The sequence below is a fragment of the Salmo salar genome, chromosome ssa05, assembly GCF_905237065.1.
Source record: "Salmo salar chromosome ssa05, Ssal_v3.1, whole genome shotgun sequence".
In the NCBI taxonomy this organism is placed as follows: Eukaryota; Metazoa; Chordata; class Actinopteri; order Salmoniformes; family Salmonidae; genus Salmo; species Salmo salar.
Window position 1 is genome coordinate 49,362,901 of NC_059446.1, and position 26,355 is coordinate 49,389,255.

The window sequence follows — 26,355 nt, forward strand, 5'->3', positions numbered from 1 at the left end:
CTACCTAGAGCTACTTGGAACCCTACTAATTCCACGACAGGTCTATCGACGTCACCGCACGAAGAGGCAAAAACAGACTTACCCCCATCGCGACATCCCCCAAAGGCTAACTTGCTAGCACCGGCCAGTTAACTGCTAGCTTGCCCGCCCTGGTCTGCTAACTGCAAGCTTGCCCGCCCCGGTCTGCTAACTGCAAGCTTGCCCGCCCCGGTCTGCTAACTGCTAGCTTGCCCGCCCCGGTCTGCTAACTGCTAGCTTGCCCGCCCCGGTCTGCTAACTGCTAGCTTGCCCGCCCCGGTCTGCTAACTGCTAGCCCCGGTCTGCTAACTGCTAGCCCCGGTCTGCTAACTGCTAGCCCCGGTCTGCTAACTGCTAGCCCCGGTCTACCAACTGCTTGCTTGCTAACCCGGTCTGCTAACTGCTAGCTTGCCAGCCCCGGTCTGCTAACTGTTAGCATCGGCCTGTCTGAATCGCCATGTCCCCAGTCAGCCTAACCACTCACTGGACCCATATGTTCACTTGGCTACGCATGCCTCTCTCTAATATCAATATGCCTCGTCCATTACTGTCCTGGTTAGTGATTACTGTCTTATTTCACTGTAGAGCCTCTAGCCCTGCTCAATATGCCTTAACCAACCATGTTGTTCCACCTCCTACATATGCGATGACATCACCTGGTTTAAACATCTCTAGAGACTATATCTCTCTCATCATTACTCAATGCCTAGGTTTACCTCCAATGTACTCACATACTACCTTACCTTTGTCTGTACACTATGCCTTGAATCTATGCTATCGTGCCCAGAAACCTGCTCCTTTTACTCTCTGTCCGAACGTGCTAGACGGCCAGTTCATATAGTCTTTAGCAGTACGCTTATCCTACTTCTCATCTGTTCCTCTGGTGATGTGGAGGTTAATCCAGGTCCTGCAGTGCCAAGCTCTAATCCCACTCCCCAGGTGCTCTCATTTGTTGACTTCTGTAACCATAAAAGCCTTGGTTTCATGCATGTTAACATTAGAAGCCTACTCCTTAAGTATGATTTACTCACTGCTTTAGCACACTCTGCCAACCCAGATGTCTTAGCCGTGTCTGAATACTGGCTTAGGAAAACCACCAAAAACCCTGAAATCTCCATCCCTAACTATAACATTTTCCGCCAAGATAGAACTGCCAAAGGGGGCGGTGTTGCAATTTACTGCAAAGATAGCCTGCAGAGTTCTGTATTACTATCCAAGTCTGTACCAAAACAATTCGAGCTTCTACTTCTAAAAATTCACCTTTCCAGAAACAAGTCTCTCACCGTTTTCGCTTGCTATAGACCTCCCTCCGCCCCCAGCTGTGCCCTCAATACCATATGTGAATTGATTGCCCCCCATCTATCTTCTGAGTTCATGCTACAAGCTTACCTAACATGCTTAACACCCTGGCAATCCTACAATCTAAGTTTGAGGCCCTCAATCTCACACAAATGATCAATGAACCTACCAGGTACAACCCCAAATCCGTAAACACGGGCACCCTCATAGATGTCATCCTAATTTACTCGCCCTCCAAATACACCTCTGCTGTTTTCAATCAAGATCTCAGCATTGCCTGCATCCGTAATGGGTCTGCGACCAAACGACCACCCCTCATCACAGTCAAACGCTCCATAAAACACTTCTGCGAGCAGGCCTTTCTAATCGATATCCTGGAATGACATTGACCTCATCCCGTCAGTAGATGATGCTTGGCTATTCTTTAAAAGTGCCTTCTTCACCATCTTAAATAAGCATGCCCCACTCAAAATATGTTGAACTAGGAATAGATATAGTCCTTGGTTCACTCCAGACCTGTCTGCCCTTGACCAGCACAAAAACATCCTGTGGCGTTCTGCATTAGCATCAAATAGCCCCCGTGATATGCAACTTTTCAGGGAAGTTAGGAACCAATATACACAGGCAGTTAGAAAATCTAAGGCTAGCTTTTTCAAACAGAAATTTGCATCCTGAAGTACAAACTCTAAAAAGTTCTGGGACACTGTAAAGTCCATGGAGAATAAGAGCACCTCCTCCCAGCTGCCCACTGCTCTGAGGCTAGGAAACACTTACCACCGATAAATCCACTATAATTGAGAATTTGAACAAGCATTTCTCTATGGCTGGCCATGCATTCCACCTGGCCACCCCAAACCCGGTCAACTGCCCGGCACCCTCCACAGCAACCCGCCAATGCCCCCACCATTTCTCCTTCACCCAAATCCAGATAGCTGATGTTCTGAAAGAGCTGCAAAATCTGGACCCATACAAATCAGCTGGGCTAGACAATCTGGGCCCTCTCTTTCTAAAATGATCTGCCTGTTCAACCTCTCTTTCATATCGTCTGCGATTCCCAAAGATTGGAAAGCTGCCGCGGTCATCCCCCTCTTCAAAGGGGGTGACACTCTAGACCCAAACTGCTACAGACCTATATCTGGAATATTATCACTATTTTATGAGAAAAATAGCATGAAAATTGATTTTAAACAGCGTTTGACATGCTTCTAAGTACAGTAATGGAATATTTTGAATTTTTTGGTCACGAAATGCGCTCGCGCGTTACCCTTCGGATAGTGACCTGAACGCAGGAACAAAACGGAGGTATTTGGATATAACTATGGATTATTTGGAACCAAAACAACATTTGTTGTTGAAGTAGAAGTCCTGGGAGTGCATTCTAACGAAGAACAGCAAAGGTAATCCAATTTTTCTAACAGTAATTCTGAGTTTAGTGAGCCCCAAACATGTTGGGTGTCAAATTAGCTAGCCTGTGATGGCCGAGCTATGTACTCAGAATATTGCAAAATGTGCTTTCGCAGAAAAGCTATTTTCAAATCTGACATAGCGTTTGCATAAAGGAGGTCTGTATCTATAATTCTTAAAATAATTGTTATGTATTTTGTCAACGTAATTTAGTAAATTCACCGGAAGTTTTCGGTGGGTATGCTAGTTCTGAACATCACATGCTAATGTAAAAAGCTGTTTTTTGATATAAATATGAACTTGATTGAACAAAACATGCATGTATTGTATAACATAATGTCCTAGGAGTGTCATCTGATGAAGATCATCAAAGGTTAGTGCTGCATTTAGCTGTGGTTTTGGTTTTTGTGACATATATACTTGCTTTGAAAATGGCTGTGTGATTATTTTTGGCTGGGTACTCTCCTGACATAATCTAATGTTTTGCTTTCGCTGTAAAGCCTTTTTGAAATCGGACAATGTGGTTAGATTAACGAGAGTCTTGTCTTTAAAATGGTGTAAAATAGTGAAATGTTTGAGAAATTGAAGTTATAGCATTTTTTAGGTATTTGTATTTCGCGCCACACGATTCCACTGGCTGTTGACTAGGGTCTCGCCCAGAGAGGTTAACTAACCTCCAGACGAGCTTCAATGCCTTACAACTCTCCTTCCGTGGCCTCCAACTGCTCTTAAATGCAAGTAAAACTAAATGCATGCTATTCAATCGATCACTGCCCGCCCGTCCAGCATCACTACTCTGGACGGCTCTGAAAAATACCTAGGTGTCTGGTTAGACTGTGAACTCTCCTTCCAGACTCACATTAAGCATCTCCAATCCAAAATTAAATCTAGAATCGGCTTCCTCTATCGCAACAAAGCATCCTTCACTCATGCTGCCAAACATATCCTTGTAAAACTGACCATCCTACCGATCCTCGACTTCGGTGATGTCATCTATAAAACCCACTGGCTACAGGTCATCTACAAGTCTCTGCTAGGTAAAGCCCCGCCTTATCTCAGCTCACTGGTCACCATAGCAGCACGCACTCCAGCAGGTATATCTCACTGGTCACCCCCAAAGCCAATTCCTCCTTTGGTCATCTTTTCTTCCAGTTCTCTGCTGCCAATGACTGGAACAAACTGCAATAATCTCTGAAGCTGGAGACTCATATCTCCCTCACTAGCTTTAAGCACCAGCTGTCAGAGCAGCTCACAGATCACTGCACCTGTACATAGCCCATCTGTAAACAGTCCATCTATCTACCTACCTCATCCCCATACTGTATTTATTTATTTTGCTCCTTTGTACCCCAGTATCTCTACTTGCACATTCATCTTCTGCACATCTACCATTCCAGTGTTTAATTGCTATATTGTAATTACTTCGCCACCATGGCCTATTTATTGCCTTAACTTACCTCATTTGCACTCACTGTATATAGACTTTTTGTTTTCTTTTGTTCTACTGTATCATTGACTATGTTTTGTTTATTCCATGTGTAACTCTGTTTTGTTGTATGTGTGGAATTGCTATGCTTTATCTTGGCCAGGTCGCAGTTGCAAATGAGAACTTGTTCTCAACTAGCCTACCTGGTTAAATAAAGGTAAAAAATTTAAAAATTAAATAAAAATGTGTGGAAGAGGTGATAAAAGAGATGGTGATAAATGACAGAAAAATGAAATGTATGTAAAACAGAAGGAAGAGAAAGAGGAGAAAAATATAGCCGAAGAAGACATGGAAAGCAAGTGACGACACCGACTATAGTGATAGTGAAGATATTCCGGATTGCATGAGTGTGGAAATAAACCAAAAAGATTAAGTTAAAAAAAAGATGCCCTCTTGTATGATTGGGAGATCAACCATGAGAATGGTGAATGGACTGATATTCTTCTTCTTCTCTTTCTTCTGGAGACGGGGGGCCAGCACAGGAAAAAAAAATGTATGAAATGTATGCATTCACTACTGTAAGTCGCTCTGGATAAGAGCGTCTGCTAAATGACTAAAATGTAAATGGAGACGACGACCTGTGTGCACTTATTGATGAAGCCAGTGACTGATGTGGTGTACTCCTCAATGCCAACGGAAGAATCCCGGAACATATTCCAGTCTGTGCTAGCAAAACAGTCCTGTAGATTAGCATCTGCTTCATCTGACCACTTTCTTATTGACCGAGTCACTGGTGCTTCCTGCTTTTGTTATGGCTTGTAAGCAGGAATCAGGAGGATAGAATTATGGTCAGATTTGCCAAATGGAGGGCGAGGGAGAGCTTTGTGTGTGGAGTAAAGGTGGTCTAGAGTTTTTTTTCCCCCTCTGGTTGCACATTTAACATGCTGATAGAAATTATGTAAAACTGATTTAAGTTTCCCTGCATTAAAGACCCCAGCCACTAGAAGCGCCACCTCTGGATGAGCGTATTCTTGTTTGCTTATGGCCGTATACAGCTCATTAAGTGCGGTCTTAGTGCCAGCATCGGTCTGCGGTGGTATATAGACAGCTACGAAAAATATAGATGTAAACTCACTTGGTAAATAGTGTGGTCTATAGCTTATCATGAGATACTCTACCTCAGGCGAGCAAAACCTCGAGACTTCCTTCGATTTCATGCACCAGCTGTTGTTTACAAATATGCATAGGCCGCCGCCCCATGTCTTACCAGAGGCCGCTATTCTATCCTGCTGAAAAAGCTTAAACCCCGCCAGCTGTATGTTAGTCATGTCGTCGTTCAGCCACGACTCGGTGAAACATGAAATATTACCGTTTTTAATGTCCCGTTGGTAGGATATACGTGCCCATAGTTTGTCTATTTTATTATCGATTGATTGTAAGTTGGCTAATAGAACCGATGGTAAAGGAAGATTACCCTCTCAGCGACGGATCCTTACAAGGCACCCTGACCGTCGTCCACGATACCGCCGTCTTTTCCTCTTGGAAATGATGGGGATGAGGGCCTTGTCGGGTGTCTGGAGTAAATCCTTCCCGTCCGACTCGTTGAAGAAGAAGAATTCCTCCAGTATGGGGTGAGTAATCGCTGCCCTGATATCAAAAAGCTATTTTCGGTTTTAGACACAAAGGCAGAAATATTATATACAAAATAAGTTACAAATAACGTGAAAAAACATGCACAATAGGTTACGGATCGTAAAACGGCGGCCATCTCCATCAGTGCCAAATTCACTCCTTGGTTGTATTACTGGCTTTGCTCATTGAGATTTGCAATACTTGCACTTTTTGTTTTTGTTTGGATACCTGCAATTGTATAGTGTTAAGCTCATAGTCTAAAGTATCAATTCTGATGTCTATGTCTCATTATCATCCTCTCAGATTTCTCCATCTTCTCTGTAGGGAAACACAGACAGTGGCCAAGGCCTCTCCAGCCCAGTAGGTCTATAGGACATCACACCACAAAGGTAAGAACAAGGTAACACATGACTGCACACCTCTGCCATAGACCTACAGGTAACTGCTAAAATAAAGGAAACACTTGACTAAATGAGGGATACAAAGTATATTGAAAGCAGGTGCTTCCACACAAGCGTGGCTCCTGAGTTAATTAAGCAATTAACAACCCATCATATTTAGGGTAATGTATTAAAAATGCCCAGTTGTCCATTATTTTGGCTACCACGTCTAGAAGAAGAGATCTCATTGACTTTGAAAGAAGGGTCTCAAAGGAGCATAGGGGTTTAAAGTGTGTGTGTGTCTCTCAGTCACCAGATCTCAACCCAATTGAACACTTATTGGAGATTCTATAGCGCCGCCTGAGACAGCGTTTTCCACCACCATTAAAAAACACAAAATTAAGGAATTTCTCATGGAAGAATGGTGTCTCATCCAGGGCTCTAACTAAATAAAAAAATAATTGGTAGCACTGGTGCTCACAACTTTAAAAAGTTAGGAGCAGAACATAAAATCTAGGAGCACCAGAAAAAAAAGCTTTGTATTAAAATCGATTGAGATGTAGTCTATATGAATTCTAGCTATTTCTGAAGCACATGTTGTGCCCTAGAAACTAATATGTAACCCAGTAAATACATTTGTTTATTATAAATAGCTAAAATGTTGATACAAATACCTGTCATTCATTCATTGTAATGATCATCTCCTGAAGAAGCTATCCCTTTTTTTTTTCTTTCTGTGCCCCCAAATGTTTGGATATACTGGTAAAGTTAGCTAGCTAGCTATATAGATATCAAACGTGACTGAACAAGGTGTAAAACAAATGGTTAGCGGCCTGTGAATAGTTTTCGAATTGTCCGCGACATGGTTAATTAATGTAAAATGCGGGCCCCCAAAGAAAAATAAATTGCGGTGGTAATATGGGTAAGATCAGTTTTTACTGTAGTAATGGTGCAAGCATGCTTCTAACAAATCTGTGCTAGAGAAACAACGGTACAGCGGAAATACAAATATTTACATATCCATGTGTACTTAGGTTTATTGTCCTGTTGGAAGGTTAACCTTCACCCCAGTCTGAGGTGAGCACTCTGGAGCAGGTTTTCATCAAGGATTTCGTTGTACTTTGCTCCATTCATCTTTCCCTGGATTCGGACTAGTCTTCCAGTCCCTGCCGCTGAAAAACATCCCCACAGCATGATGCTGCCACCACCATGCTTCACCATAGGGATGGTGCCAGGTTTCCTACAGACGTGACACTAGGCATTCAGGCCAAATAGTTACATTTTGGTTTCATCAGACCAAAGAATCTTGTTTATCATGGTCTGAGAGTCCATTAGGTGCCTTCTTCCATTTAAGAATGATGGAGGTCACTGTGTTCTTGGGGATCTTCAATGCTGCAGAAATGTTTTGGTACCCTTCCCCAGATCTGTGCCTCGACACAATCCTCTCTCGGAGCTCTATGGACAATTCCTTCGACCTCATGGCTTTGTTTTTGCTCTGACATGCACTGTCACCTGTGGGACCTTATATACACACACAGGTGTATGCCTTTCTAAATCATGTTCAATCAAATGAATTTACCACAGGTGGACTCCAATAAAGTTGTAGAAACATCAAGGATGATCAATGGAAACAGGATGCACCGGAGCTCAATTTATAATCTCATAGTAAAGGGTCTGAATACTTATGTAAATAAGGTATCGTTTTTTAATTTGTAATACATTTGCAAACATTTCTAAAAACCTGTTTTCTCTCTCATTATGGGGTATTGTGTGTAGATAAACGAGGAAATGTTTTTATTTAATCCATTTCAGAATAAGGCTGTAACGTAACAAAATGTGGAAAAAGTGAAGGAATCTAAATACTTTCCAAGTGCACTGTACATACAGTACCAGCCAAAAGTTTGGAAACACCTACTCATTCAAGGTTCTCCTTATTTTTTACTATTTTCTACATTATAGAATAATAGTGAATACATCAACACTATGAAATAACACATATGGAATCATGTTGTAACCAAAAAAGTGTTGAACAAATCAAAATATATTTAGATTCTTCAAAGTAGCCACGCTTTGCCTTGATGACAGCTTTGCACACTCTTGGCATTCTCTCAACCAGCTTCATGAGGTAGTCACCTGGAATGCATTTCAATTAACAGGTGTGCCTTGTTAAATGTTTATTTGTGGAATTTCTTTCCTTCTTAATGCGTTTGAGCCAATCAGTTGTGTTGTGACAAGGTAGGGGGTGGTATACAGAAGATATCACTATTTGGTGAAAGACCAAGTCCATATTATGGCAAGAACAGCTCAAATAAGCAAAGACAAACGACAGTCCATCAATACTTTAAGACATGAAGGTCAGTCAATGCAGAACATTTCAAGAACTTTGAAAGCTTCTTCAAGTGCATTCGCAAAAAATATCAAGAGCTATGATGAAACTGGCTCTCATAAGGACCACCATAGGAAAGGAAGATCCAGTTACCTCTGCTGCAGAGAATACGTTCATTAGAGTTACCAGCCTCAGAAATTGCAGCCCAAATAAATGCTTCAGAGTTCAGGTAACAGGCATATCTCAACTGTTCAGAGGAAACTGCGTGAATCAGGCCTTCATGGCCAAATTGCTGCAAAGAAACCACTACTATGTGGGAACTCCTTCAAGACTGCTGGAAAAACATTCCAGGTGAAGCTGGTTGAGAGAATGCCAAGAGTGTGCAAAGCTGTCATCAAGGTAAAGGGTGGCTACTTTAAATCTCAAATATATTTAGATTTGTTTAACTTTCTGTTTGGTTACTACATGATTCCATATGTGTTATTTCATAGTTTTGATGTCTTCACTATTATTTTACAATGTAGAAAATAGTAAAAATAAAGAAAAACCTTTGAATGAGTAGGTGTGTCCAAACTTTGACTGGTACTGTATATGTTGTATATGCTTGTTAATACAGAGGCCAATGGTGACCAGTGACCTCTACGATTATGTTACATTTAGTTTGTTTACTCTTTTCTATACTTGTTTCTTTATTCCACTTATAAATCAAAATGCATTTCTTGCAGTCAAAGGTTTGTGTGTGCGTGTTGTTTGTGTGTCAGACCAAAACTAATGCTGTTTTGAGTCAAACATGGATAGGGGTATGATGTGTGTTACAGACAATTGTGTTGAGTAATATAATTTTTTGTAGACAGCAAGTGTTGCTTCATGATGTTTATTACACACACACTTTTCACTGATATCGGCTACTCATTGGCGGATGGACTAGGGGTGGAGTGCACAGTTGAGGCCTCAATCAATGTGATACTTTCCTAGCACTGCTAAAGCCATCTGGGGGACGTCACCAGCACAATACAGACCTCTTTTTGACACTTTCATTCTTCTGGGATTTACGGCTCACGTGGATAATACACATTCTTACTGGAGGAAATAAGTGTTTTCCCGTGTCGGCAAGTTAAGACTATCACCTTTTGATGGGGCACTGAGGTTTCTCACTAACTGCCAAACTTCCCCTACAGTGAGTGTAAAGCCTTTGACACACTAAAATGTTCGATACTGGTCTCAAAAAAATCCAAGATGGCTATGAGAGATGACAGCAGATTTCCCATGTGGCGGATCGCTCACCTTTTGATGGGGCGCTGAGGTTTCTCACTAACTGCCAAACTTCCCCTACAGTGAGTGTAAAGCCTTTGACACACTAAAATGTTCGATACTGGTCTCAAAAAAATCCAAGATGGCTATGAGAGATGACAGCAGATTTCCCATGTGGCGGATCGCTCAGACGCAGCGGTGTTACGTCTGGACTGGCGCGTGGGATAAAGAGGACAAATTAAAGACCCCTGCTCCTTGAGGCAACTTAATCCTCTCTCGTCCCAGGCCCGATGAAACCTAAACTTGTACCTGGAATCTTTCCGGAAGTGTCCTCTACTTCCAGGTTTGAGGGGGCGACAGACGAGGAGGCATGAAGTGAGTCTTGTTCCTCCATGTGCATACCAAGGAGCCGCTGGCCTCCATAAAGAATGTCATGGATAAGAGCACTCTGTCCAAACACAGCTGTTTCAAGCAGGATAACTCACACACACACTGTCCTAAACTTTACATATACCTGTACAGTACACACGCACGCACACATGTCAGGGTCAGGCTCTGTTAGCTCGGTATTTGTTCCATCTCCCTGTGTGTGCATCCACATTGGCTGCCTGTTCTTTCTGTGTCCCTGAGGGGCCTGGGGGGCTGAAAGGCCAGAAAGGCTGAGAACTAAGCCTTGTTAATAAAGCCCCAGCGTCTCGCCTCCCTCTTTCCTTCTCTCCTCCAGAGAGCAAACATCTCTCAGCAACACACATTATTTCCCAAAATCCCCTTTCCATCATTAAAGACGGAAACACAGTCTGCATTCCTTTTCCCCCTACATCCGACTGTTTGTCCGATATCCCCTAACCCCATCTACCAAAGAGGTCTAACTCAAAGCTGGCCCCATAACCATGACGATGGACAGACAAAGACGGACGACAGAGTTGTTGGGTTCAAAAGAGGAAATCTTTGCTCATTAAATGATTTAACATGGGGACAAAAACATGGAGGAAATGGTTGAGAGGCACAGAAGTCAAAAATGTTTCAGGCATTGAAATGCCTTGCTGCCCCCTGCACCGACCCTCAATTCATGCAAACCTGAGGAGAGGCCAACTCTCATAGAACCAATTGGATTGCAAAGGAAACTTCTCCTGTTTAGCATTTGAAAATGGTCTTGCTAGTTTGAGAGGGCTCTTCACCCAAAAGACTAAAGACTTGAACAGTGTCTAGACTCTTGGTGGGCCTTGGTTCCTCTGGTTTAAAATATTGTGGGGGAGCGTGTTGACTGATCGGAGTGTTTCTATCTGTATCCTTTTCCAATAGTCTGGCCAGCGACTAAAGGAGAGGGGACACATGTAGACTGTTTCACAGGAGCCAACTTGGACAAGAACTTGGCCTGAAATCAATCTTATCGGCAGACTCAACAGCCTTGGTTTCTCAAATGACTGCCTCACCTGGTTCACCAACTACTTCTCAGACAGAGTTCAGTGTGTCAAATCTGAGGGACTGTTGTCTGGACCTCTGGCAGTCTATGGGGGCGTCACAGGGTTCAATTCTCGGGCTGACTCTTTTCTCTGTATACATCAGTGATGTCGCTCTTGCTGCTGGTGATTCTCTGATCCACCTCTACGCAGATGAAACCATTCTGTATACTTATGGCCCTTCCTTGGACACTGTGTTAACTAACCTCCAGACGAGCTTCAATGCCTCTCTCCTTCCGTGGCCTCCAACTGCTCTTAAATGCAAGTAAAACTAAATGCATGCTCTTCAACCGATCACTGCCCTCACCTGCCCGCCTGTCCAGCATCACTACTCTGGACGGTTTTGACTTAGAATATGTGGACAATTACAAATAACTACGTGTCTGGTTAGACTGTAAACTCTCCTTCCAGACTCACATTAAACATCTCCAATCCAAAATGAAACCTAGAAATCGCAACAAAGCATCCTTCACTCATGCTGCCAAACATAGCCTCGTAAAACTGACCATCCTACCGATCTTCGACTTCGGCAATGTCATTTACAAAATAGCCTCCAACACTCTACTCAGCAAATTGGATGCAGTCTATCACAGTGCCATCTGTTTTGTCATCAAAGCCCCATATACTATCCGCCACTGCGACCTGTATGCTCTCGTTGGCTGGCCCTCGCTTTATATTCGTCGCCAAACCCACTGGCTCCAGGTCATCTATAAGTCTCTGCTATGTAAAGCCCCGCATTATCTCAGCTCACTGGTCACCATAGCAGCACCCACCCATAGCACACGCTCCAGCAGGTATATTTCACTGGTCACCCCCAAAGCCTATTCCTCCTTTGGCCGCCTCTCCTTCCAGTTCTCTGCTGCCAATGACTGGAACAAATTGCAAAAATCACTGAAGCTGGAGACTCATATCTAACTCACTAACTTTAAACATCAGCTGTCTGAGCAGCTCCCAGATCATTGCACCTGTATATAGCCCATTTGTAAATAGCCCATCCAACTACCTCAATATGATATATTTTTTTGCTCCTTTGCACCCTAGTATCTCACTCACTTCTGCATATCTATCACTCCAGTGTAACCTCTTACAGCCCTTTAGGGATAGGGGGCAGTACTGACAATTTCAGAAAAAAATATGTGCCCATATTAAACTGCCTCCTACTCAAACTCAGAAGCTAGGATATGCATATTATTAGTAGATTTGGATAGAAAACACTCTGAAGTTTCTAAAACTGTTTGAATGATGTCTGTGAGTATAACAGAACTCATATAGCAAGCAAAAACCTGAGAGAAATCCTACCAGGAAGTGGAAATCTGGATGCATGGGCTCTCTTCAAGTCATTTCCTATTGAACACACAGTGACGTAGTAATAATTGTGCACTTCTTAAGGCTTCCACTAGATGTCAACAGTCTTTAGAAAGTTGTTTGAGGCGTCTACGATGAACAGAGACCGAATGAGAAGGCTGGGAAGTTGGTCACCCAGGGAAGGACATCACTTCATTGGCGCGCATTCACGAGAGAGGTAGCTCTGTTCCAAATCGTTTTCAAGACACAGGAACCGTCCTGTTGAAATATTACTGAATCTTCACGTCCTAAAGGCCCTAAAGATTGATGTTTTACAACGTTTGACATGTTTGAACGAACGTAAATACAACTTTTTTTTAACTTTTCGTCGTGACATTGTCCGCGCGCTTCCTACATTTGGAGTAGCTGAACTGAACGCGCGAACAACAAGGAGTTATTTGGACATAAATTATGGAGTTTATCGAACAAAACAACATTTATTGTGGACCTGGGATTCCTGGAAGTGCCTTCTGATGAAGATCAAATGGTAAGGGAACATTTCTAATGCAATTTATGATTTTAGATGACTCCAAAATGGCAGCTATCTGAATTGCCTAGTGTATTTTTCTGAGCTCAGTACTCAGATTATTGCAAAGAGTGCTTTCCTCGTGAAGCTTTTTTGAAATCTTTCGAAATCAGCGTTAGCATAAAGGAGCTGTTCATCTATAATTCTTTGAATGACAGTTTAATATTTTATCAACGTTTATGACAAGTATTTTTGTAAATTGTGGCGCTGATTCACAGGCAGTATTTGAGGGAAAATATTTTCTGAATGTCACGCGCCAATGTAAAATGCTGTTTTTATATATAAATATGAACTTTATCGAACAAAAAAATGCATGTATTGTGTAACATGATGTCCTAGGAGTGTCATCTGATGAAGATCAGATCGTCAAAGGTTAGTGCTGCATTTAGCTGTGTTTTAGGTATTTCTGATGCATGTAGTTGCTTTGAAAATGGCTGTGTGGTTATTTGTATCGATCTACTCTCCCAACAATCTAATGTTTTGCTTTCGCTATAAAGCCTTTTTGAAATCGGACAACGTGGTTCGATTCAGGAGAAGTGTATCTATAAAATGGTGTAAAATAGTCCTATGTTTGAGAAATAGAAATGATTAGATTTGTGGTTTTGAATATGGCGCTCTGATTTTTCACTAAACTCGGTCCCGGTTACGGGATTGTTGTCGCAAGAGGTTTTAATTGCTAAATTGTAAATATTTTGCCACTACGGCCTATTTATTGCCCTACCTCCCTAACCTTACCTTATTTGCACACACTGTATATAGATTTTTTCTATTATGTTATTGACTGTACATTTGTTTATTCCATGTGTAACTCTGTGTTGTTGTTTGTGTCGCACTGCTTTCCTTTATCTTGGCCAGGTTGCAGTTGTAAATGAGAACTTGTTCTCAACTGGCCTACCTGGTTAACCAAAGGTGAAATAAATAAAAAATAAAAAGAATGACAAATGCTTGCATGGCCTTTGATGAGCAAAGATATCAAATTACATGAGGCAGTGTGAGTATAAAAAGCAGCTTCAGAATATAAAGGTGGCACCAAATGAGTGCCCGGCCCGCCTAAGAGGTCTCTCTGTTTCTCTCCCAGACTATAATCATTCATTCAGTCACTCAATCTCCAACCCAATAATCATTTGTTTTCTGCCAATCTTTCGGGGGAAAAGCTCTGCCATTCCCTGGAATTGTTAAGCCACCCGGTTATTAAGGAGTCATGGCTTTCCCCTGCCAGTTGGAGGGGCCCCAGACCCTGGTCTCTGCTCTCCTCTTGTCTATGTGGAGCTGAACTGGTCTGACATTAAGCAAGGCCACATGTGACTAGGGGTGGTCAGGGACAGCTCTGTGTCACCGAAGCCAAAACATCAGCCACTATAGAGACAGGACTGGACTGGACACACTCCAAGCCCTAGGGGAAAGTATAGGCCTCTCCATATTCATCCCCTTATTTATACAGTCATTGATCCATCCTCACAAAGTGACAAAATAGCCAATATGACTGTACAAACCTAATGTAGAAAAATATGAAATACCGAACAGCCCTATATCGAGTTACGCATCTAAGTCTGCTACAAGACCATGGTGCTTGCCTACGGAGCTGTGAGGGGAACGGCACCTCCGTACCTTCAGGCTCTGATCAGTCCCTACACCCAAAGAAGGGCACTGCGTTCATCCACCTCTGGCCTGCTGGCCCCCCTACCTCTGTGGAAGCACAGTTCCCGCTCAGCCCAGTCAAAACTGTTCGCTGCTCTGGCACCCCAATGGTGGAACAAGCTCCCTCACGATGCCAGCTCCCTCACGATGCCAGGACAGCGGAGTCAATCACCACCTTCCGGAGACACCTGAAACCCCACCTCTTTAACCTGTTGGGGCTAGGGGGCAGTATTTGCACGGCCGGATAAAAAATGTACCCGATTTAATCTGGTTACTACTCCTGCCCAGTAACTAGAATATGCATATAATTATTGGCTTTGGATAGAAAACACCCTAAAGTTTCTAAAACTGTTTGAATGGTGTCTGTGAGTATAACAGAACTCATTTGGCAGGCCAAAACCTGAGAAGATTCCTTACAGGAAGTGGCCTGTCTGACCATTTCTTGCCCTCCTTGATCATCTCTAACAAATACAGGGGATCTCTGGCATGACGTGACACTTCCTACGGCTCCCATGGGCTCTCAGAAGGTGGGAAAAATCTGAACGATGTAATTCCATCCCCAGGCTGAAACACATTAGCGCGTTTGGCAAGTGCTCTATCAGAGGGCCATTAGACTGAGGCTCGTGCATGAGGGGATAGCATGCTTTTACTTTCACTCTCTTTGTAATAAAAAACGATTTCCCGGTCGGAATATTATCGCTTTTTTACGAGAAAAATGGCATAAAATTGATTTTAAACAGCGGTTGACATGCTTCGAAGTACGGTAATGGAATATTTAGACATTTTTTGTCACGAAATGCGCCATGCTCGTCACCCTTATTTACCCTTTCGGATAGTGTCTTGAACGCACGAACAAAACGCCGCTATTTGGATATAACAATGGATTATTTGGGACCAAACGAACATTTGTTATTGAAGTAGAAGTCCTGGGAGTGCATTCTGACGAAGAACAGCAAAGGTAATAACATTTTTCTTAAGGTAAATCTGACTTTAGGGAGTGCTAATCTTGCTGGGTGTCTAAATAGCTAGCCCTGTGATGCCGGGCTATCTACTTAGAATATTGCAAAATGTGCTTTCACCAAAAAGCTATTTTAAAATTGGACATATCGAGTGCATAGAGGAGTTCTGTATCTATAATTCTTAAAATAATTGTTACGTTTTTTGTGAACGTTTATCGTGAGTAATTTAGTAAATTCACCGGCAGTGTTCGGTCGGAATGCTAGTCACATGCTAGTCACATGTTAATGTAAAAAGCTGGTTTTTGATATAAATATGAACTTGATTGAACAAAACATAATGTCCTAGGGTTGTCATCTGATGAAGATCATCAAAGGTTAGTGCTGCATTTAGCTGTGGTTTGGGTTTATGTGACATTATATGCTAGCTTGAAAAATGGGTGTCTGATTATTTCTGGCTGGGTACTCTGCTGACATAATCTAATGTTTTGCTTTCGTTGTAAAGCCTTTTTGAAATCGGACAGTGTGGTTAGATTAACGAGAGTCTCGTCTTTAACCTCTCTAGGGTAGGTGGCACCAAATCGTCAGTCTAATCCCGTGGCGCGATATTCAAATACCTTAAAAATGCTATTACTTCAATTTCTCAAACATATAACTATTTTACACCATTTTAAAGACAAGACTCTCCTTTATCTAACCACACTGTCCGATTTCAAAAAGGCTTTACAACGAAAGCAAAACATTAGATTATGTCAGCAGAGTACCCAGCCAGAAATAATCAGACACCCATTTTTCAAGCTAGCATATAATGAATATCGCGCCACGGGATTACACTGGCTGTTGAGTAGGTGGGACGCAAGCGTCCCACCTAGCCCATAGAGGTTAAGGAATACCTGGGATAGGATTAAGTAATCCTTCTAACCCCCCCCCAAAAAAAAAATATATAGGTGTACCATTGTAAAGTGGTTGTTCCGCTGGATATCATAGGTGAATGCACCAATTTGTAAGTCGCTCTGGATAAGAGCGTCTGCTAAATGACGTAAATGTAAAGTCCAGCGAGTCCATCTATAACCAATCCTTTCCTGCCATGTCAAGCACAGTACTGAAAGCACTGGGGACTGGGGCTTGAAAGGGCTAGATTGGTTACATCACTAGGCTGCAGGATATGATGGGTCTGTGTGTGTGCAAGAAAGAGAGAAAAAGAGAAAGAGAGAGTGTTTAGAAATTTAGTGAAGGGGGTATAGTGTGGTCGGATATCTGACCACTTTAGTCAGCACTCAGAAACGGCCTCTACCCACAAACCAGAGGCACATACACCCTCACATTCCAACCAGTGTAAACTGAAGGCTCAGATATTATGTATAAGCTCAGTAGACCCACACCACCATGTAACAGCATCAGCATGAGGTCAGCTTGAGAATGAGTCTGTGCTCTTTCGTCTGATGTGTAATATACACTACAGTATGACAACATATCGACACATAGGCTTAGAACAGTATGTTGACTAAAGCTGGGCGGTATGGACAAATATCCATATCGCGATAAATTGCCTGAATTGATGCGATAAAGATGAATAGAAAGATGCGTTTCTAACATTAATGTGCACCATTTTTATTATCCTACTAGTTTGATGGTTGAACCATCAACTGTCCCAATAACAAAATCACCCATATTAGCAAACTTATTTCATTTCAAACTTTACATTTTTCTATTACAGGCTACTTATCGTAAACAATATCAGCAAAGTGCCTTCAATAAGTGCCCAATAGACATCAATGGTAAATAATGTATTGTGTAATTTTGGAATAACTTTTATAGGAAATAAGAATATAATATGTTTCTAAACACTCTACATTAATGTGGATGTTACCATGATTACGGATAATCATGAATGAATTGTGAATAATTATGAGAGAGAAAGTTGGAGGCATATATATCATACCTCCCAAAAATGCTAACGGTGAGAGGTCAGCATGTCTTGGGGGTATGATATTTATGACTCCAACTTTCTCACTCATCATTATTCACAATTCATTCATGACTATCCGTATCATATACAGTTGAAGTCTGAAGTTTACATACACTTAGGTTGGAGTCATTAAAACTCATTTTTCAACCACTCCACAAGGTTAGGACTACTTTGTGCATGAAACAAGTAATTGTTCCAATAATTGTTTATAGACAGATTATTTCACCACAATTCCAGTGGGTCAGAAGTTTACATACAGTTGACTGTGCCTTTAAACAGCTTGGAAAATTCCAGAAAAGTATGTCATGGCTTTAGAAGCTTCTGATAGGCTAATTGACATCATTTGAGTCAATTGGAGGTGTACCTGTGGATGTATTTCAAGGCCTACCTTCAAACTCAGTGCCTCTTTGCTTGACATCATGGAAAAATCAAAAGAAATCAGCCAAGACCTCAGAAAAAAATTGTAGACGTCCACAAGTCTGGTTCATCCTTGGGAGCAATTTCCAAACTCCTAAAGGTACCACATTCATCTGTACAAACAATAGTACGCAAGTATAAACATCATGGGACCACGCAGCTGTCATACCGCTCAGGAAGGAGACACGTTCTGTCTCCTAGAGATTAACGTATTTTAGTGCGAAAAGTGCAAATCAATCCCAGAACAACAGCAAAGGACCTTGTGAAGATGCTGGAGGAAACAGGAACAAAAGTATCTATATCCACAGTAAAACAAGTTATATATCAACATAACCTGAAAGGCCGCTCAGCAAAGAAGAAGCCACTGCTCCAAAACCGCCATAAAAAAGCCAGACTACGGTTTGCAACTTGTACATGGGGACAAAGATCGTACTTTTTGGAGAAATGTCCTCTGGTCTGATGAAACAAAAATATAACTGTTTGGCCATAATGACCATCGTTATGTTTGGAGGAAAAAGGGGGATGCTTGCAAGCCAAAGAACACCATCCCAACCGTGAAGCACGGGGGTGGCAACATCATGTTGTGGGGGTGCTTTGCTGCAGGAGGGACTGGTGCACTTCACAAAATATATGACATCATGAGGAAGGAAAATTATGTGGATATATTGAAGCAACATCTCAAGACATCAGTCAGGAAGTTAAAGCTTGGTCACAAATGGGCCATACAAATGGACAATGACCCCAAGCATACTTCCAAATTTGTGGCAAAATGGCTTAAGGACAAATAAGTCAAGGTATTGGAGTGGCCATCACAAAGCACTGACCTCAATCCTATAGAAAATTTGTGGGCAGAACTGAAAAAGCATGTGCGAGCAAGGAGGCCTACAAACCGTTTCACCAGCTCCATTACACCAGCTCTGTCAAGAGGAATGGGCCAAAATTCACCCAATTTATTGTGGGAAGCTTGTGGAAGGCTACCTGAAACGTTTGACCCAAGTTAAACAATTTAAAGGCAATGCTACCAAATACTAATTGAGTGTAGGTAAACTTCTGACCCACTGGGAATGTGATGAAAGAAATAAAAGCTGAAATAAATCATTCTCTACTATTATTCTGACATTTCACTTTCTTCAAATAAATCTTAACTGACCTAAAACAGGGAATCTTTACTAGGATTAAATGTCAGGAATTGTGAAAAACTGAGTTTAAAAATATTTGGCTAAGGTGTATGTAAACCTCCGACTTCAACTGGACATGTGACATCAATATTTAAACATTTTTATAAAAAATTATTAAAAACAGTAATAGGAGATATGTATGCAGAACATGTGCATTTGACATTTTAGTCATTTAGCAGATGCTCTTATCCAGAGTGATTCACAGTAAGTACACTTATCTTAAGATAGCTAGCGTAGACAACCACATATCACAGTCAAATATACAGGATACAAACGTTCCATTCCAGCTAAATAATGGATATATGTCAAAAAAATGTTTAATGAAAAAACACAAATATGAAAAATTGGTGGATAAAGCATTTTGGAAAAAAAACTCTTCATATGCAGTTCCTAGGTTGATAAGGGCATTAGTGCATATACTCTTTCAGAGTCACTGTCCTGAACCTTAGAAAAAACATAGTACAAGGCAGAAGTGTTGATGTGTGATTCTTGGGCAGTAGTCATATACCTAATTTTCACCATAGTCTGAACCTGAACCATACTCTGCTGGCTCAGATATAATGTTTTGCACGCGGTCCTTTCCAGCTTGGTTCCAGTGCCTACGGTGGATGTGTAACCAGACTAGCCCAGTACATCTCGGGCTTAGCTCGGCTAAGTAGTGTGAAAATAGTTCTACTGTACCTGTCCGACACTGCCTTCATAAACTCCTCCAGCAGGTCATCATAGGCCTGGCCTCGAATCCTCTTGTGTCTCAGCCCAATGTACAGAGGGTCCTTCAGCAGCTCCTAGAAAAGAGGGGGGGAGAGGGAGGGAAGGTTAGAATCAGTTCATACAGTATATAGTGGTAAAGATTTCACACAGACCCAGGGGTGGAGAATAACTGCTTTTTCCATCTGCGGCAGCTGGGTATGTCACACATACTGTAGGAGCAGACATCATACTGTGAGGCACGCTATGCAGAGACAGAGAGAAACAGAGACAGAGAGAGAGTGTTTGGACTGGTTGAATTCCATTTACTCCTGCATTTTAGACCACTACTTATCCAAAAAAGACTGGGTTACAGTTCACAAGGCCACTATCCCTCAGATTCAGCAAAGCCCATTCCCCCACAACCACACTGCAAATCCATACCACACTGCAAATCCATCACACACTGACTGTTCTAGCCACTGGATGATATTGGATAGAACTGTGTGACATAAGTAAGATTTACAACTATGATTATGATCTCTTTGGTGTGGGACTAAAAAAAATAACATGGGGGAGAAAGTGAGACATGATTTGGTGTTTGGATTCACATTCAAACGAATTGGGATAGAGGAAAAGGGAAGTATTTGTGTTAACTGTACATTGTGTGTGTGTGTGTGTGTGTGTATGAGAGAGTGTGTTTGTGTGCGTGTGAGAGAGAGAAAGATTGTGTGTGTGTGTGTGTGTGTGTGTGTGTGTGTGTGTGTGTGTGTGTGTGTGTGTGTGTGTATGCACATGTGTGTTTGACAAATAGTGCGAAAGACAGGAAGATAGATGTGTGTGTGTGTGTGTGTGTGGTCTAAATGTGGGAGACTCCTGCTCCTATGAGGCCTTTCCTTTGTGCCCTTAAGCAGTCAACAACCCCTACAGTACTGGTTCCACCTTAAGCAATTTATGGTTTTTAATAGGCACTCTCAAATGCAATTTCTGGGCAACGTTGTCCCCTTAAAAGTCAAATCCACAGTAAAATGGACAGACAGCACACACACACACATTCTCACACAGGAGGCAGCTTGTGTACTCCTGTGTGAGAAACAGTGGAAAAACTAAAGTAGTAAGGAAGAATGAAGTGATATTGGCATACACACACACGCTTATCACTGTAAGCCTCAGCCCCCTATAATGTGAACCATGTGTCGTTGATTCCAAAAGAGCAATGAGGAGTGCAGCCTCTGTCAGTTCAGATAGCATCAGCAAATATACACTGAATGTACATAACATTAAGAACTGCTCTTTCCAAGGCATAGACTGACCAGGTGAAAGCTATGATCCCTTATTGATGTCACTTGTTAAATCCACTTAAAATCAGTGTAGATGAAGTGGAGGAGACAGGTTAAAGAAGGATTTTTAAACCTTGAGACAATTGAGATACGGATTGTGTACGTGTGCCATTCAGAGGGTGAATAAGCAAGGCATAAGATGTAAGTGCCTTCAAACGGAGTATGGTAGTAGGTGCCAGGTGCACCGGTTTGTGTCAAGAACTACAACGCTGCTGGGTTTTACAAGCTCAAAAATGTCCTGTGTATATCAAGAACGGTCCACCACCCAAAGGACATCCAGCCAACTTGACAACTGTGTGACGCATTGGAGTCAACATCAGCCAGCATACCAGTGGAACGCTTTCGACAATTGTATAGTCCATGCTCTAACGAATTGAAGCTGTTCTGAGGGCAAAACGCGGGGGGGAGATACCACTGACCCTCACCAAATCAAAAGTGTTGGCCTTATCACCCTTGATGGTTTGAATTACATTTCTGTTGGCACTTTTCACAAGGGCTATTATGGGAGAAACAAAGTCAGACTAGCTGGTAATACTTAAATCCCTAAAATACCTCAGTGCTGTAGGTAAAAGCTCAAATTAAACTTCTGGACAAAAATATGTGGAAGTAGTTTGCTGAAAGTTATTGGTAGAAGCAGGGGCGGAAATCCCGGGGGGGATGGGGGGGACACGGCCCCCCCATCCTGGGAAAAATATGATTTGTCCCCCCCAATATATCACTGAAACATAACTATGTAATTTAAATAATATGCAATGAAAGGAATTGTGCCGATTATAGACACTTAATAGCGCGTTTAAGTTTCAAAAGATTGCAACCCCCCCACCCTTTGCCTCACAATGTTTGATCCACTGCCAGTTCCTTAGTTGGCAAGGTAACAGAGGGGTCGTAACTACTGTCTGAAAGGCACTCAATGAACGTAACTGACGTGAGGTTATTCTAGTCAATCGCGCACACACACTAGCTGAATATGCAGAGCTAGCGCGCAAATATTAACTATTAAGCTAGCTAGTACCTATTCCATTTATGTGGCGTCGTTAAAGATGGAATCTTTGCTATCGTCAATTTATTCCAAGATCAGCATGCAGATGATGTAAGTTAGTGCTTCAAAGTCCCTGTGATAAGGTTAGCGATAAACTGAAGTCCAAACTTAACAGAACTACACTCTCTTCTACCATTGTCTTAAATATATTTAATGGTCTCGTTGCAAAAGCTAAATTGTCGCAAGGGAACTTTTATTTATTTATTTTATTTCACCTTTATTTAACCCGGGTAGCAAAGATTATAGCAAACACCACTGAAACGGAATTGGTGCTCGCTAGCTTTGCAAATTCAGCTATTGTTGGAAGCCAGCCAATATGAAACAAACTATTAAAATTACAAAAGGTTGCAGTATATGTTGTGTAAATGGTGAACTCATACAGCTGTCAACTCTTGTCATTTTAATCCATTTCACATTTGCTAGCTACCTTTTAGATCGAAGCCCAAATAGAATGATAGAAGATGATAGAAGCCCATCTCCTACTGTAAATAACCCACACACTGTGTGTGTGTGTAGCCAGCCAGCCAGCCAGCCATGTAGAAAAACGGCAGAAAAATAAAAGACGGACATCAGAGTATTTTTCAATACACCAAAACGCATAGTAAGAACCCTAGTAGCCTAATATCTCAAAGACCAGTTGATAAAATGTTCATAAGAAAGAAATGAAATTCTAATGGAAATGTTTCACAATGATGTCATTAGGCAGAGCAGGCAACAGATGGCACACAGACAGCAGAGTTGGGGACAGATATGTCCCCAGAGTCTCAGGTAAGTTTGTTGAGTCTTTGTTTGGCAACATTATGAAAGGTTCTCAATTTTTTTGACTTGTAAAATAGGAACATAATTGGAAAATGCCATGGATACCCCCAATCTCAACTTAAACTGGTGACTGAACTAAGATTTGTTAAAGGCAATGGTATTGCTGTTGTGATTAGTTGTGTAGTTTTGGGTACCGGTAGTTAGGAGTACGGCAAACACCTTATTTCTTTGGTTCCTCAATATACATTTACCATATTACAATGTAGGCTATGTGTTACAGCACTACTTTTGGTGTCCCCCTCAGGAATTGCTCTTGAGAAAAATTAATGTAATTGTCCCCTCCAAAGTTGATATCAGATTTTCGCCCCTGGGTAGAAGTAATCCACTCCCCCAAAACTCTTCATAGAAAATTGTTCCTTTGGTCAGAAAAGTGCACCGGTTTTCTTTTTGTGTGTGCAAATACCACAGGTCAAACCTTATCGGCATATCATACTCCTTTACTAGAGTTTCAAATGCCACTGCTGCTAGCTGGATTTTTATCAGGCCTCATTTTTGGCTAAAAAACACCACACCCTTTCACCAAAGGTTGGATCAACGGAAAGGAAGAACCAAGATGATGGGAAAGGTGAAATACGGTTTGGTTACCATCCCCAAGTCCAGTTCACATCCCTCCCCATTCCTCATTGTGTTGCTTGGAGCAGCCTCGTAATACACACGACTTCATTTACTGCCATTCCATCCTTGAAATCTTTCGCTGTAGTTAGTCCATTTTATTGCCATCCAAGCTGGCTTGTTATGAAAGTTGTTTCGGTGACGGCCAGAATGAGACGGAGAGAAAGAGGGATTGAGTAACTATGCTAGCACTTCAGCCCTTTGACTGAGGCCTGAGTTCAGGTCGAGTGCGCGCACATGTGTGTGTGTGTAGCTTGTCTGCATGTCTGTGGTGATCCTGATGGAGTGCTTGGTGATGAAAGGCCTGGATTTAGAGGGCCCCTGTATGTGATTTATCACACACACACACTTTGATCTGCTCTTAACACACACGCACACTCTGCATCAAAGCTTGGTCTACTCTACAAAGTGTCTCTTCTTCGCTGTGGTCAGCTAGTGTGTTTTATTGTGTGTTTTAATACTGTACTTCTTCTATTTGTCTTATCTATCTCTGGCATGTGTCTGTAAAGAGAGCCACTTGGAGCCAGGTTTCTAAATCCGGGAGTGTCTTCTACCCAATCCTGGCCCCCCTGTCTGCTCCACTGTCTGCTTCAGGGGATGCTCCTCAGAGGAGAAAGAGGAGGACCATCCTCAGTGAATTTCATTTTTTTTGTTGTAATTGTCAAACATTTAAAAAAAGTTATCATTTTAGATTCAACTATACAAAATATATCCATATGTCTACCAAATAATTGCAATAACGGTCTACAGTAGATGGGGTAGTCGGAGGACATCCTCCTCTGGGTACATTTACTTCAATACAAAACCTACAGTAGGAGGCTCATGGTTCTCACCCCCTTCCATAGACTTACACAGTAATTATGCCAACTTCTGTAGGATGTCCTCCAGCCTATCAGAGCTCTTGTAGCATGAACTGACATGTTGTCCACCCAATCAAAGGATCAGAGAATGAATCTAGTACTGAAAGCATAAGCTACAGCTACAATAGCTAGCACTGCAGTGCACAAAATGTTGTGAGTAGTTGACTCCCTCCCTCCCATCAGCATTCAACACCATAGTACCCTCCAAGCTCATCATTAAGCTTGAGGCCCTGACGGGCACAACGCATCACCGGGGGCAAACTACCTGCCCTCTAGGACACCTACAGCACCCGATGTCACAGGAAGGCCAAAAAGATCATCAAGGACAACAACCACCCGAGCCACTGCCTGTTCACCCTGCTACCATCCAGAAGGCGAGGTCAGTACAGGTGCATCAAGCTGGGACCGAGACACTGAAAAATAGTTTCTATCTCAAGGCCATCAGACTGCTAAACAGACATCACAAACTCACAAATGCCTACATACAGACTTGAAATCATTGGCCACTAACAAATGGCTCACTAGTCACTTTATTAATGCCACTTTAATAATGATGTTTACATATCTTGCATTACTCATCCCATATGTATATACTGTATGTTATACCATCTATTGCATCTTGCCTATGCTGCTCGGGCATTGCTCATCCATAGATTTATATGTACATATTCTTATCCCTCCCTTTACTTAGATTTTCCTGTCTTAGGTAGTTGTTGTGGAATTGTTAGATTACTTGTTGATATTGCTGCACTGTTGGAACTAGATTCACAAACATTTGCTACACTCTCAATAACATCTGCTAACCATGTGTATGTGACCAATAAACTTTGATTTGATTGGAGATAAAGACAATAGTTTTGAACAAATTCATTTCTTAAAAAACGAAGGAGAAACAATAGAGGTTGTTGTTTTTTCCCACTTACTTAGCTAGGAAATGCAGCTAGCTAGTTTAGCCTATTCAAACACCCTGCTGAAACAGAGGGATGCTGTTTGCTAGCTGGCTATAACTATCCAACACAACACTGGAACTCTTCCAAGTCAAGTTATGCTTCTGGTTTTACTAATTTATTGCCACCGGGGCCTGCCGGTGTTACTGCTAAACTGCTTACTGACTGTACACTGTAAGGTTACCGCATTATTGTAGCTGGTTAACTAACGTGTTAGTTCTATTAGCTATGTTAACTAGCTAATATGGTGACAATGATCTAGGCTGTGTGTAGTAGTTATGATATGGTTTGGCTTGGAAAGTTTTTTTTACCTGGTCAAATACAGCTGATGTGTTGTGCATTGAAGTCCACAAGCGAAGGGAAAAGGTTAGAGGAGGAGAGCACATAGATGCGAGAGGGAATACAACTTGGCTGCTATAAAAGTGAACTGTGTTTGTGTGTGATCAGGGGTGTATTCATTCTTCCGATTCTGTTGAAAAACATTTCTTAAACGGAAGCAAACAGAGCGAAACGGGGATAAACATACCTGAAATTGTCCAATAGAAACTCTTGTTTGCAACTGTTGGACTAATGATTACACCCTAGATCAGCTAGATGCAGGCAAGATTGTGAAAGGCAGTATTGAATGTGTCACTGTCTGTCCATGTGTCACTGTCTGTCAAATTTTTCTCTCGACCTCTGTGCACCTACGTTGTAAACTTTAATTCATTGGCTAGGTTGTAGCAACCTCATGATGGGTATAGGGAAAATTAGAGTATCATGTAGTAGCCTAAACCTATCGATGCTACATTGAACTAGGTGAATGGAATATGAATGACAGTCATCCA

General features: G+C 41.9%; 1 protein-coding gene across 1 annotated transcript in view; it reads right to left on the minus strand.

The window, feature by feature from the left end:
- LOC106605032 (NADP-dependent malic enzyme) overlaps positions 1-26,355 on the minus strand; it is a 47,690-nt gene that overhangs the window by 16,584 nt on the left and 4,751 nt on the right. The window contains exon 2 of the mRNA XM_045718316.1: positions 19,906-20,009. Coding sequence (XP_045574272.1) covers positions 19,906-20,009 — 104 coding nt within the window. The remainder of the gene's footprint in view (positions 1-19,905; positions 20,010-26,355) is intronic.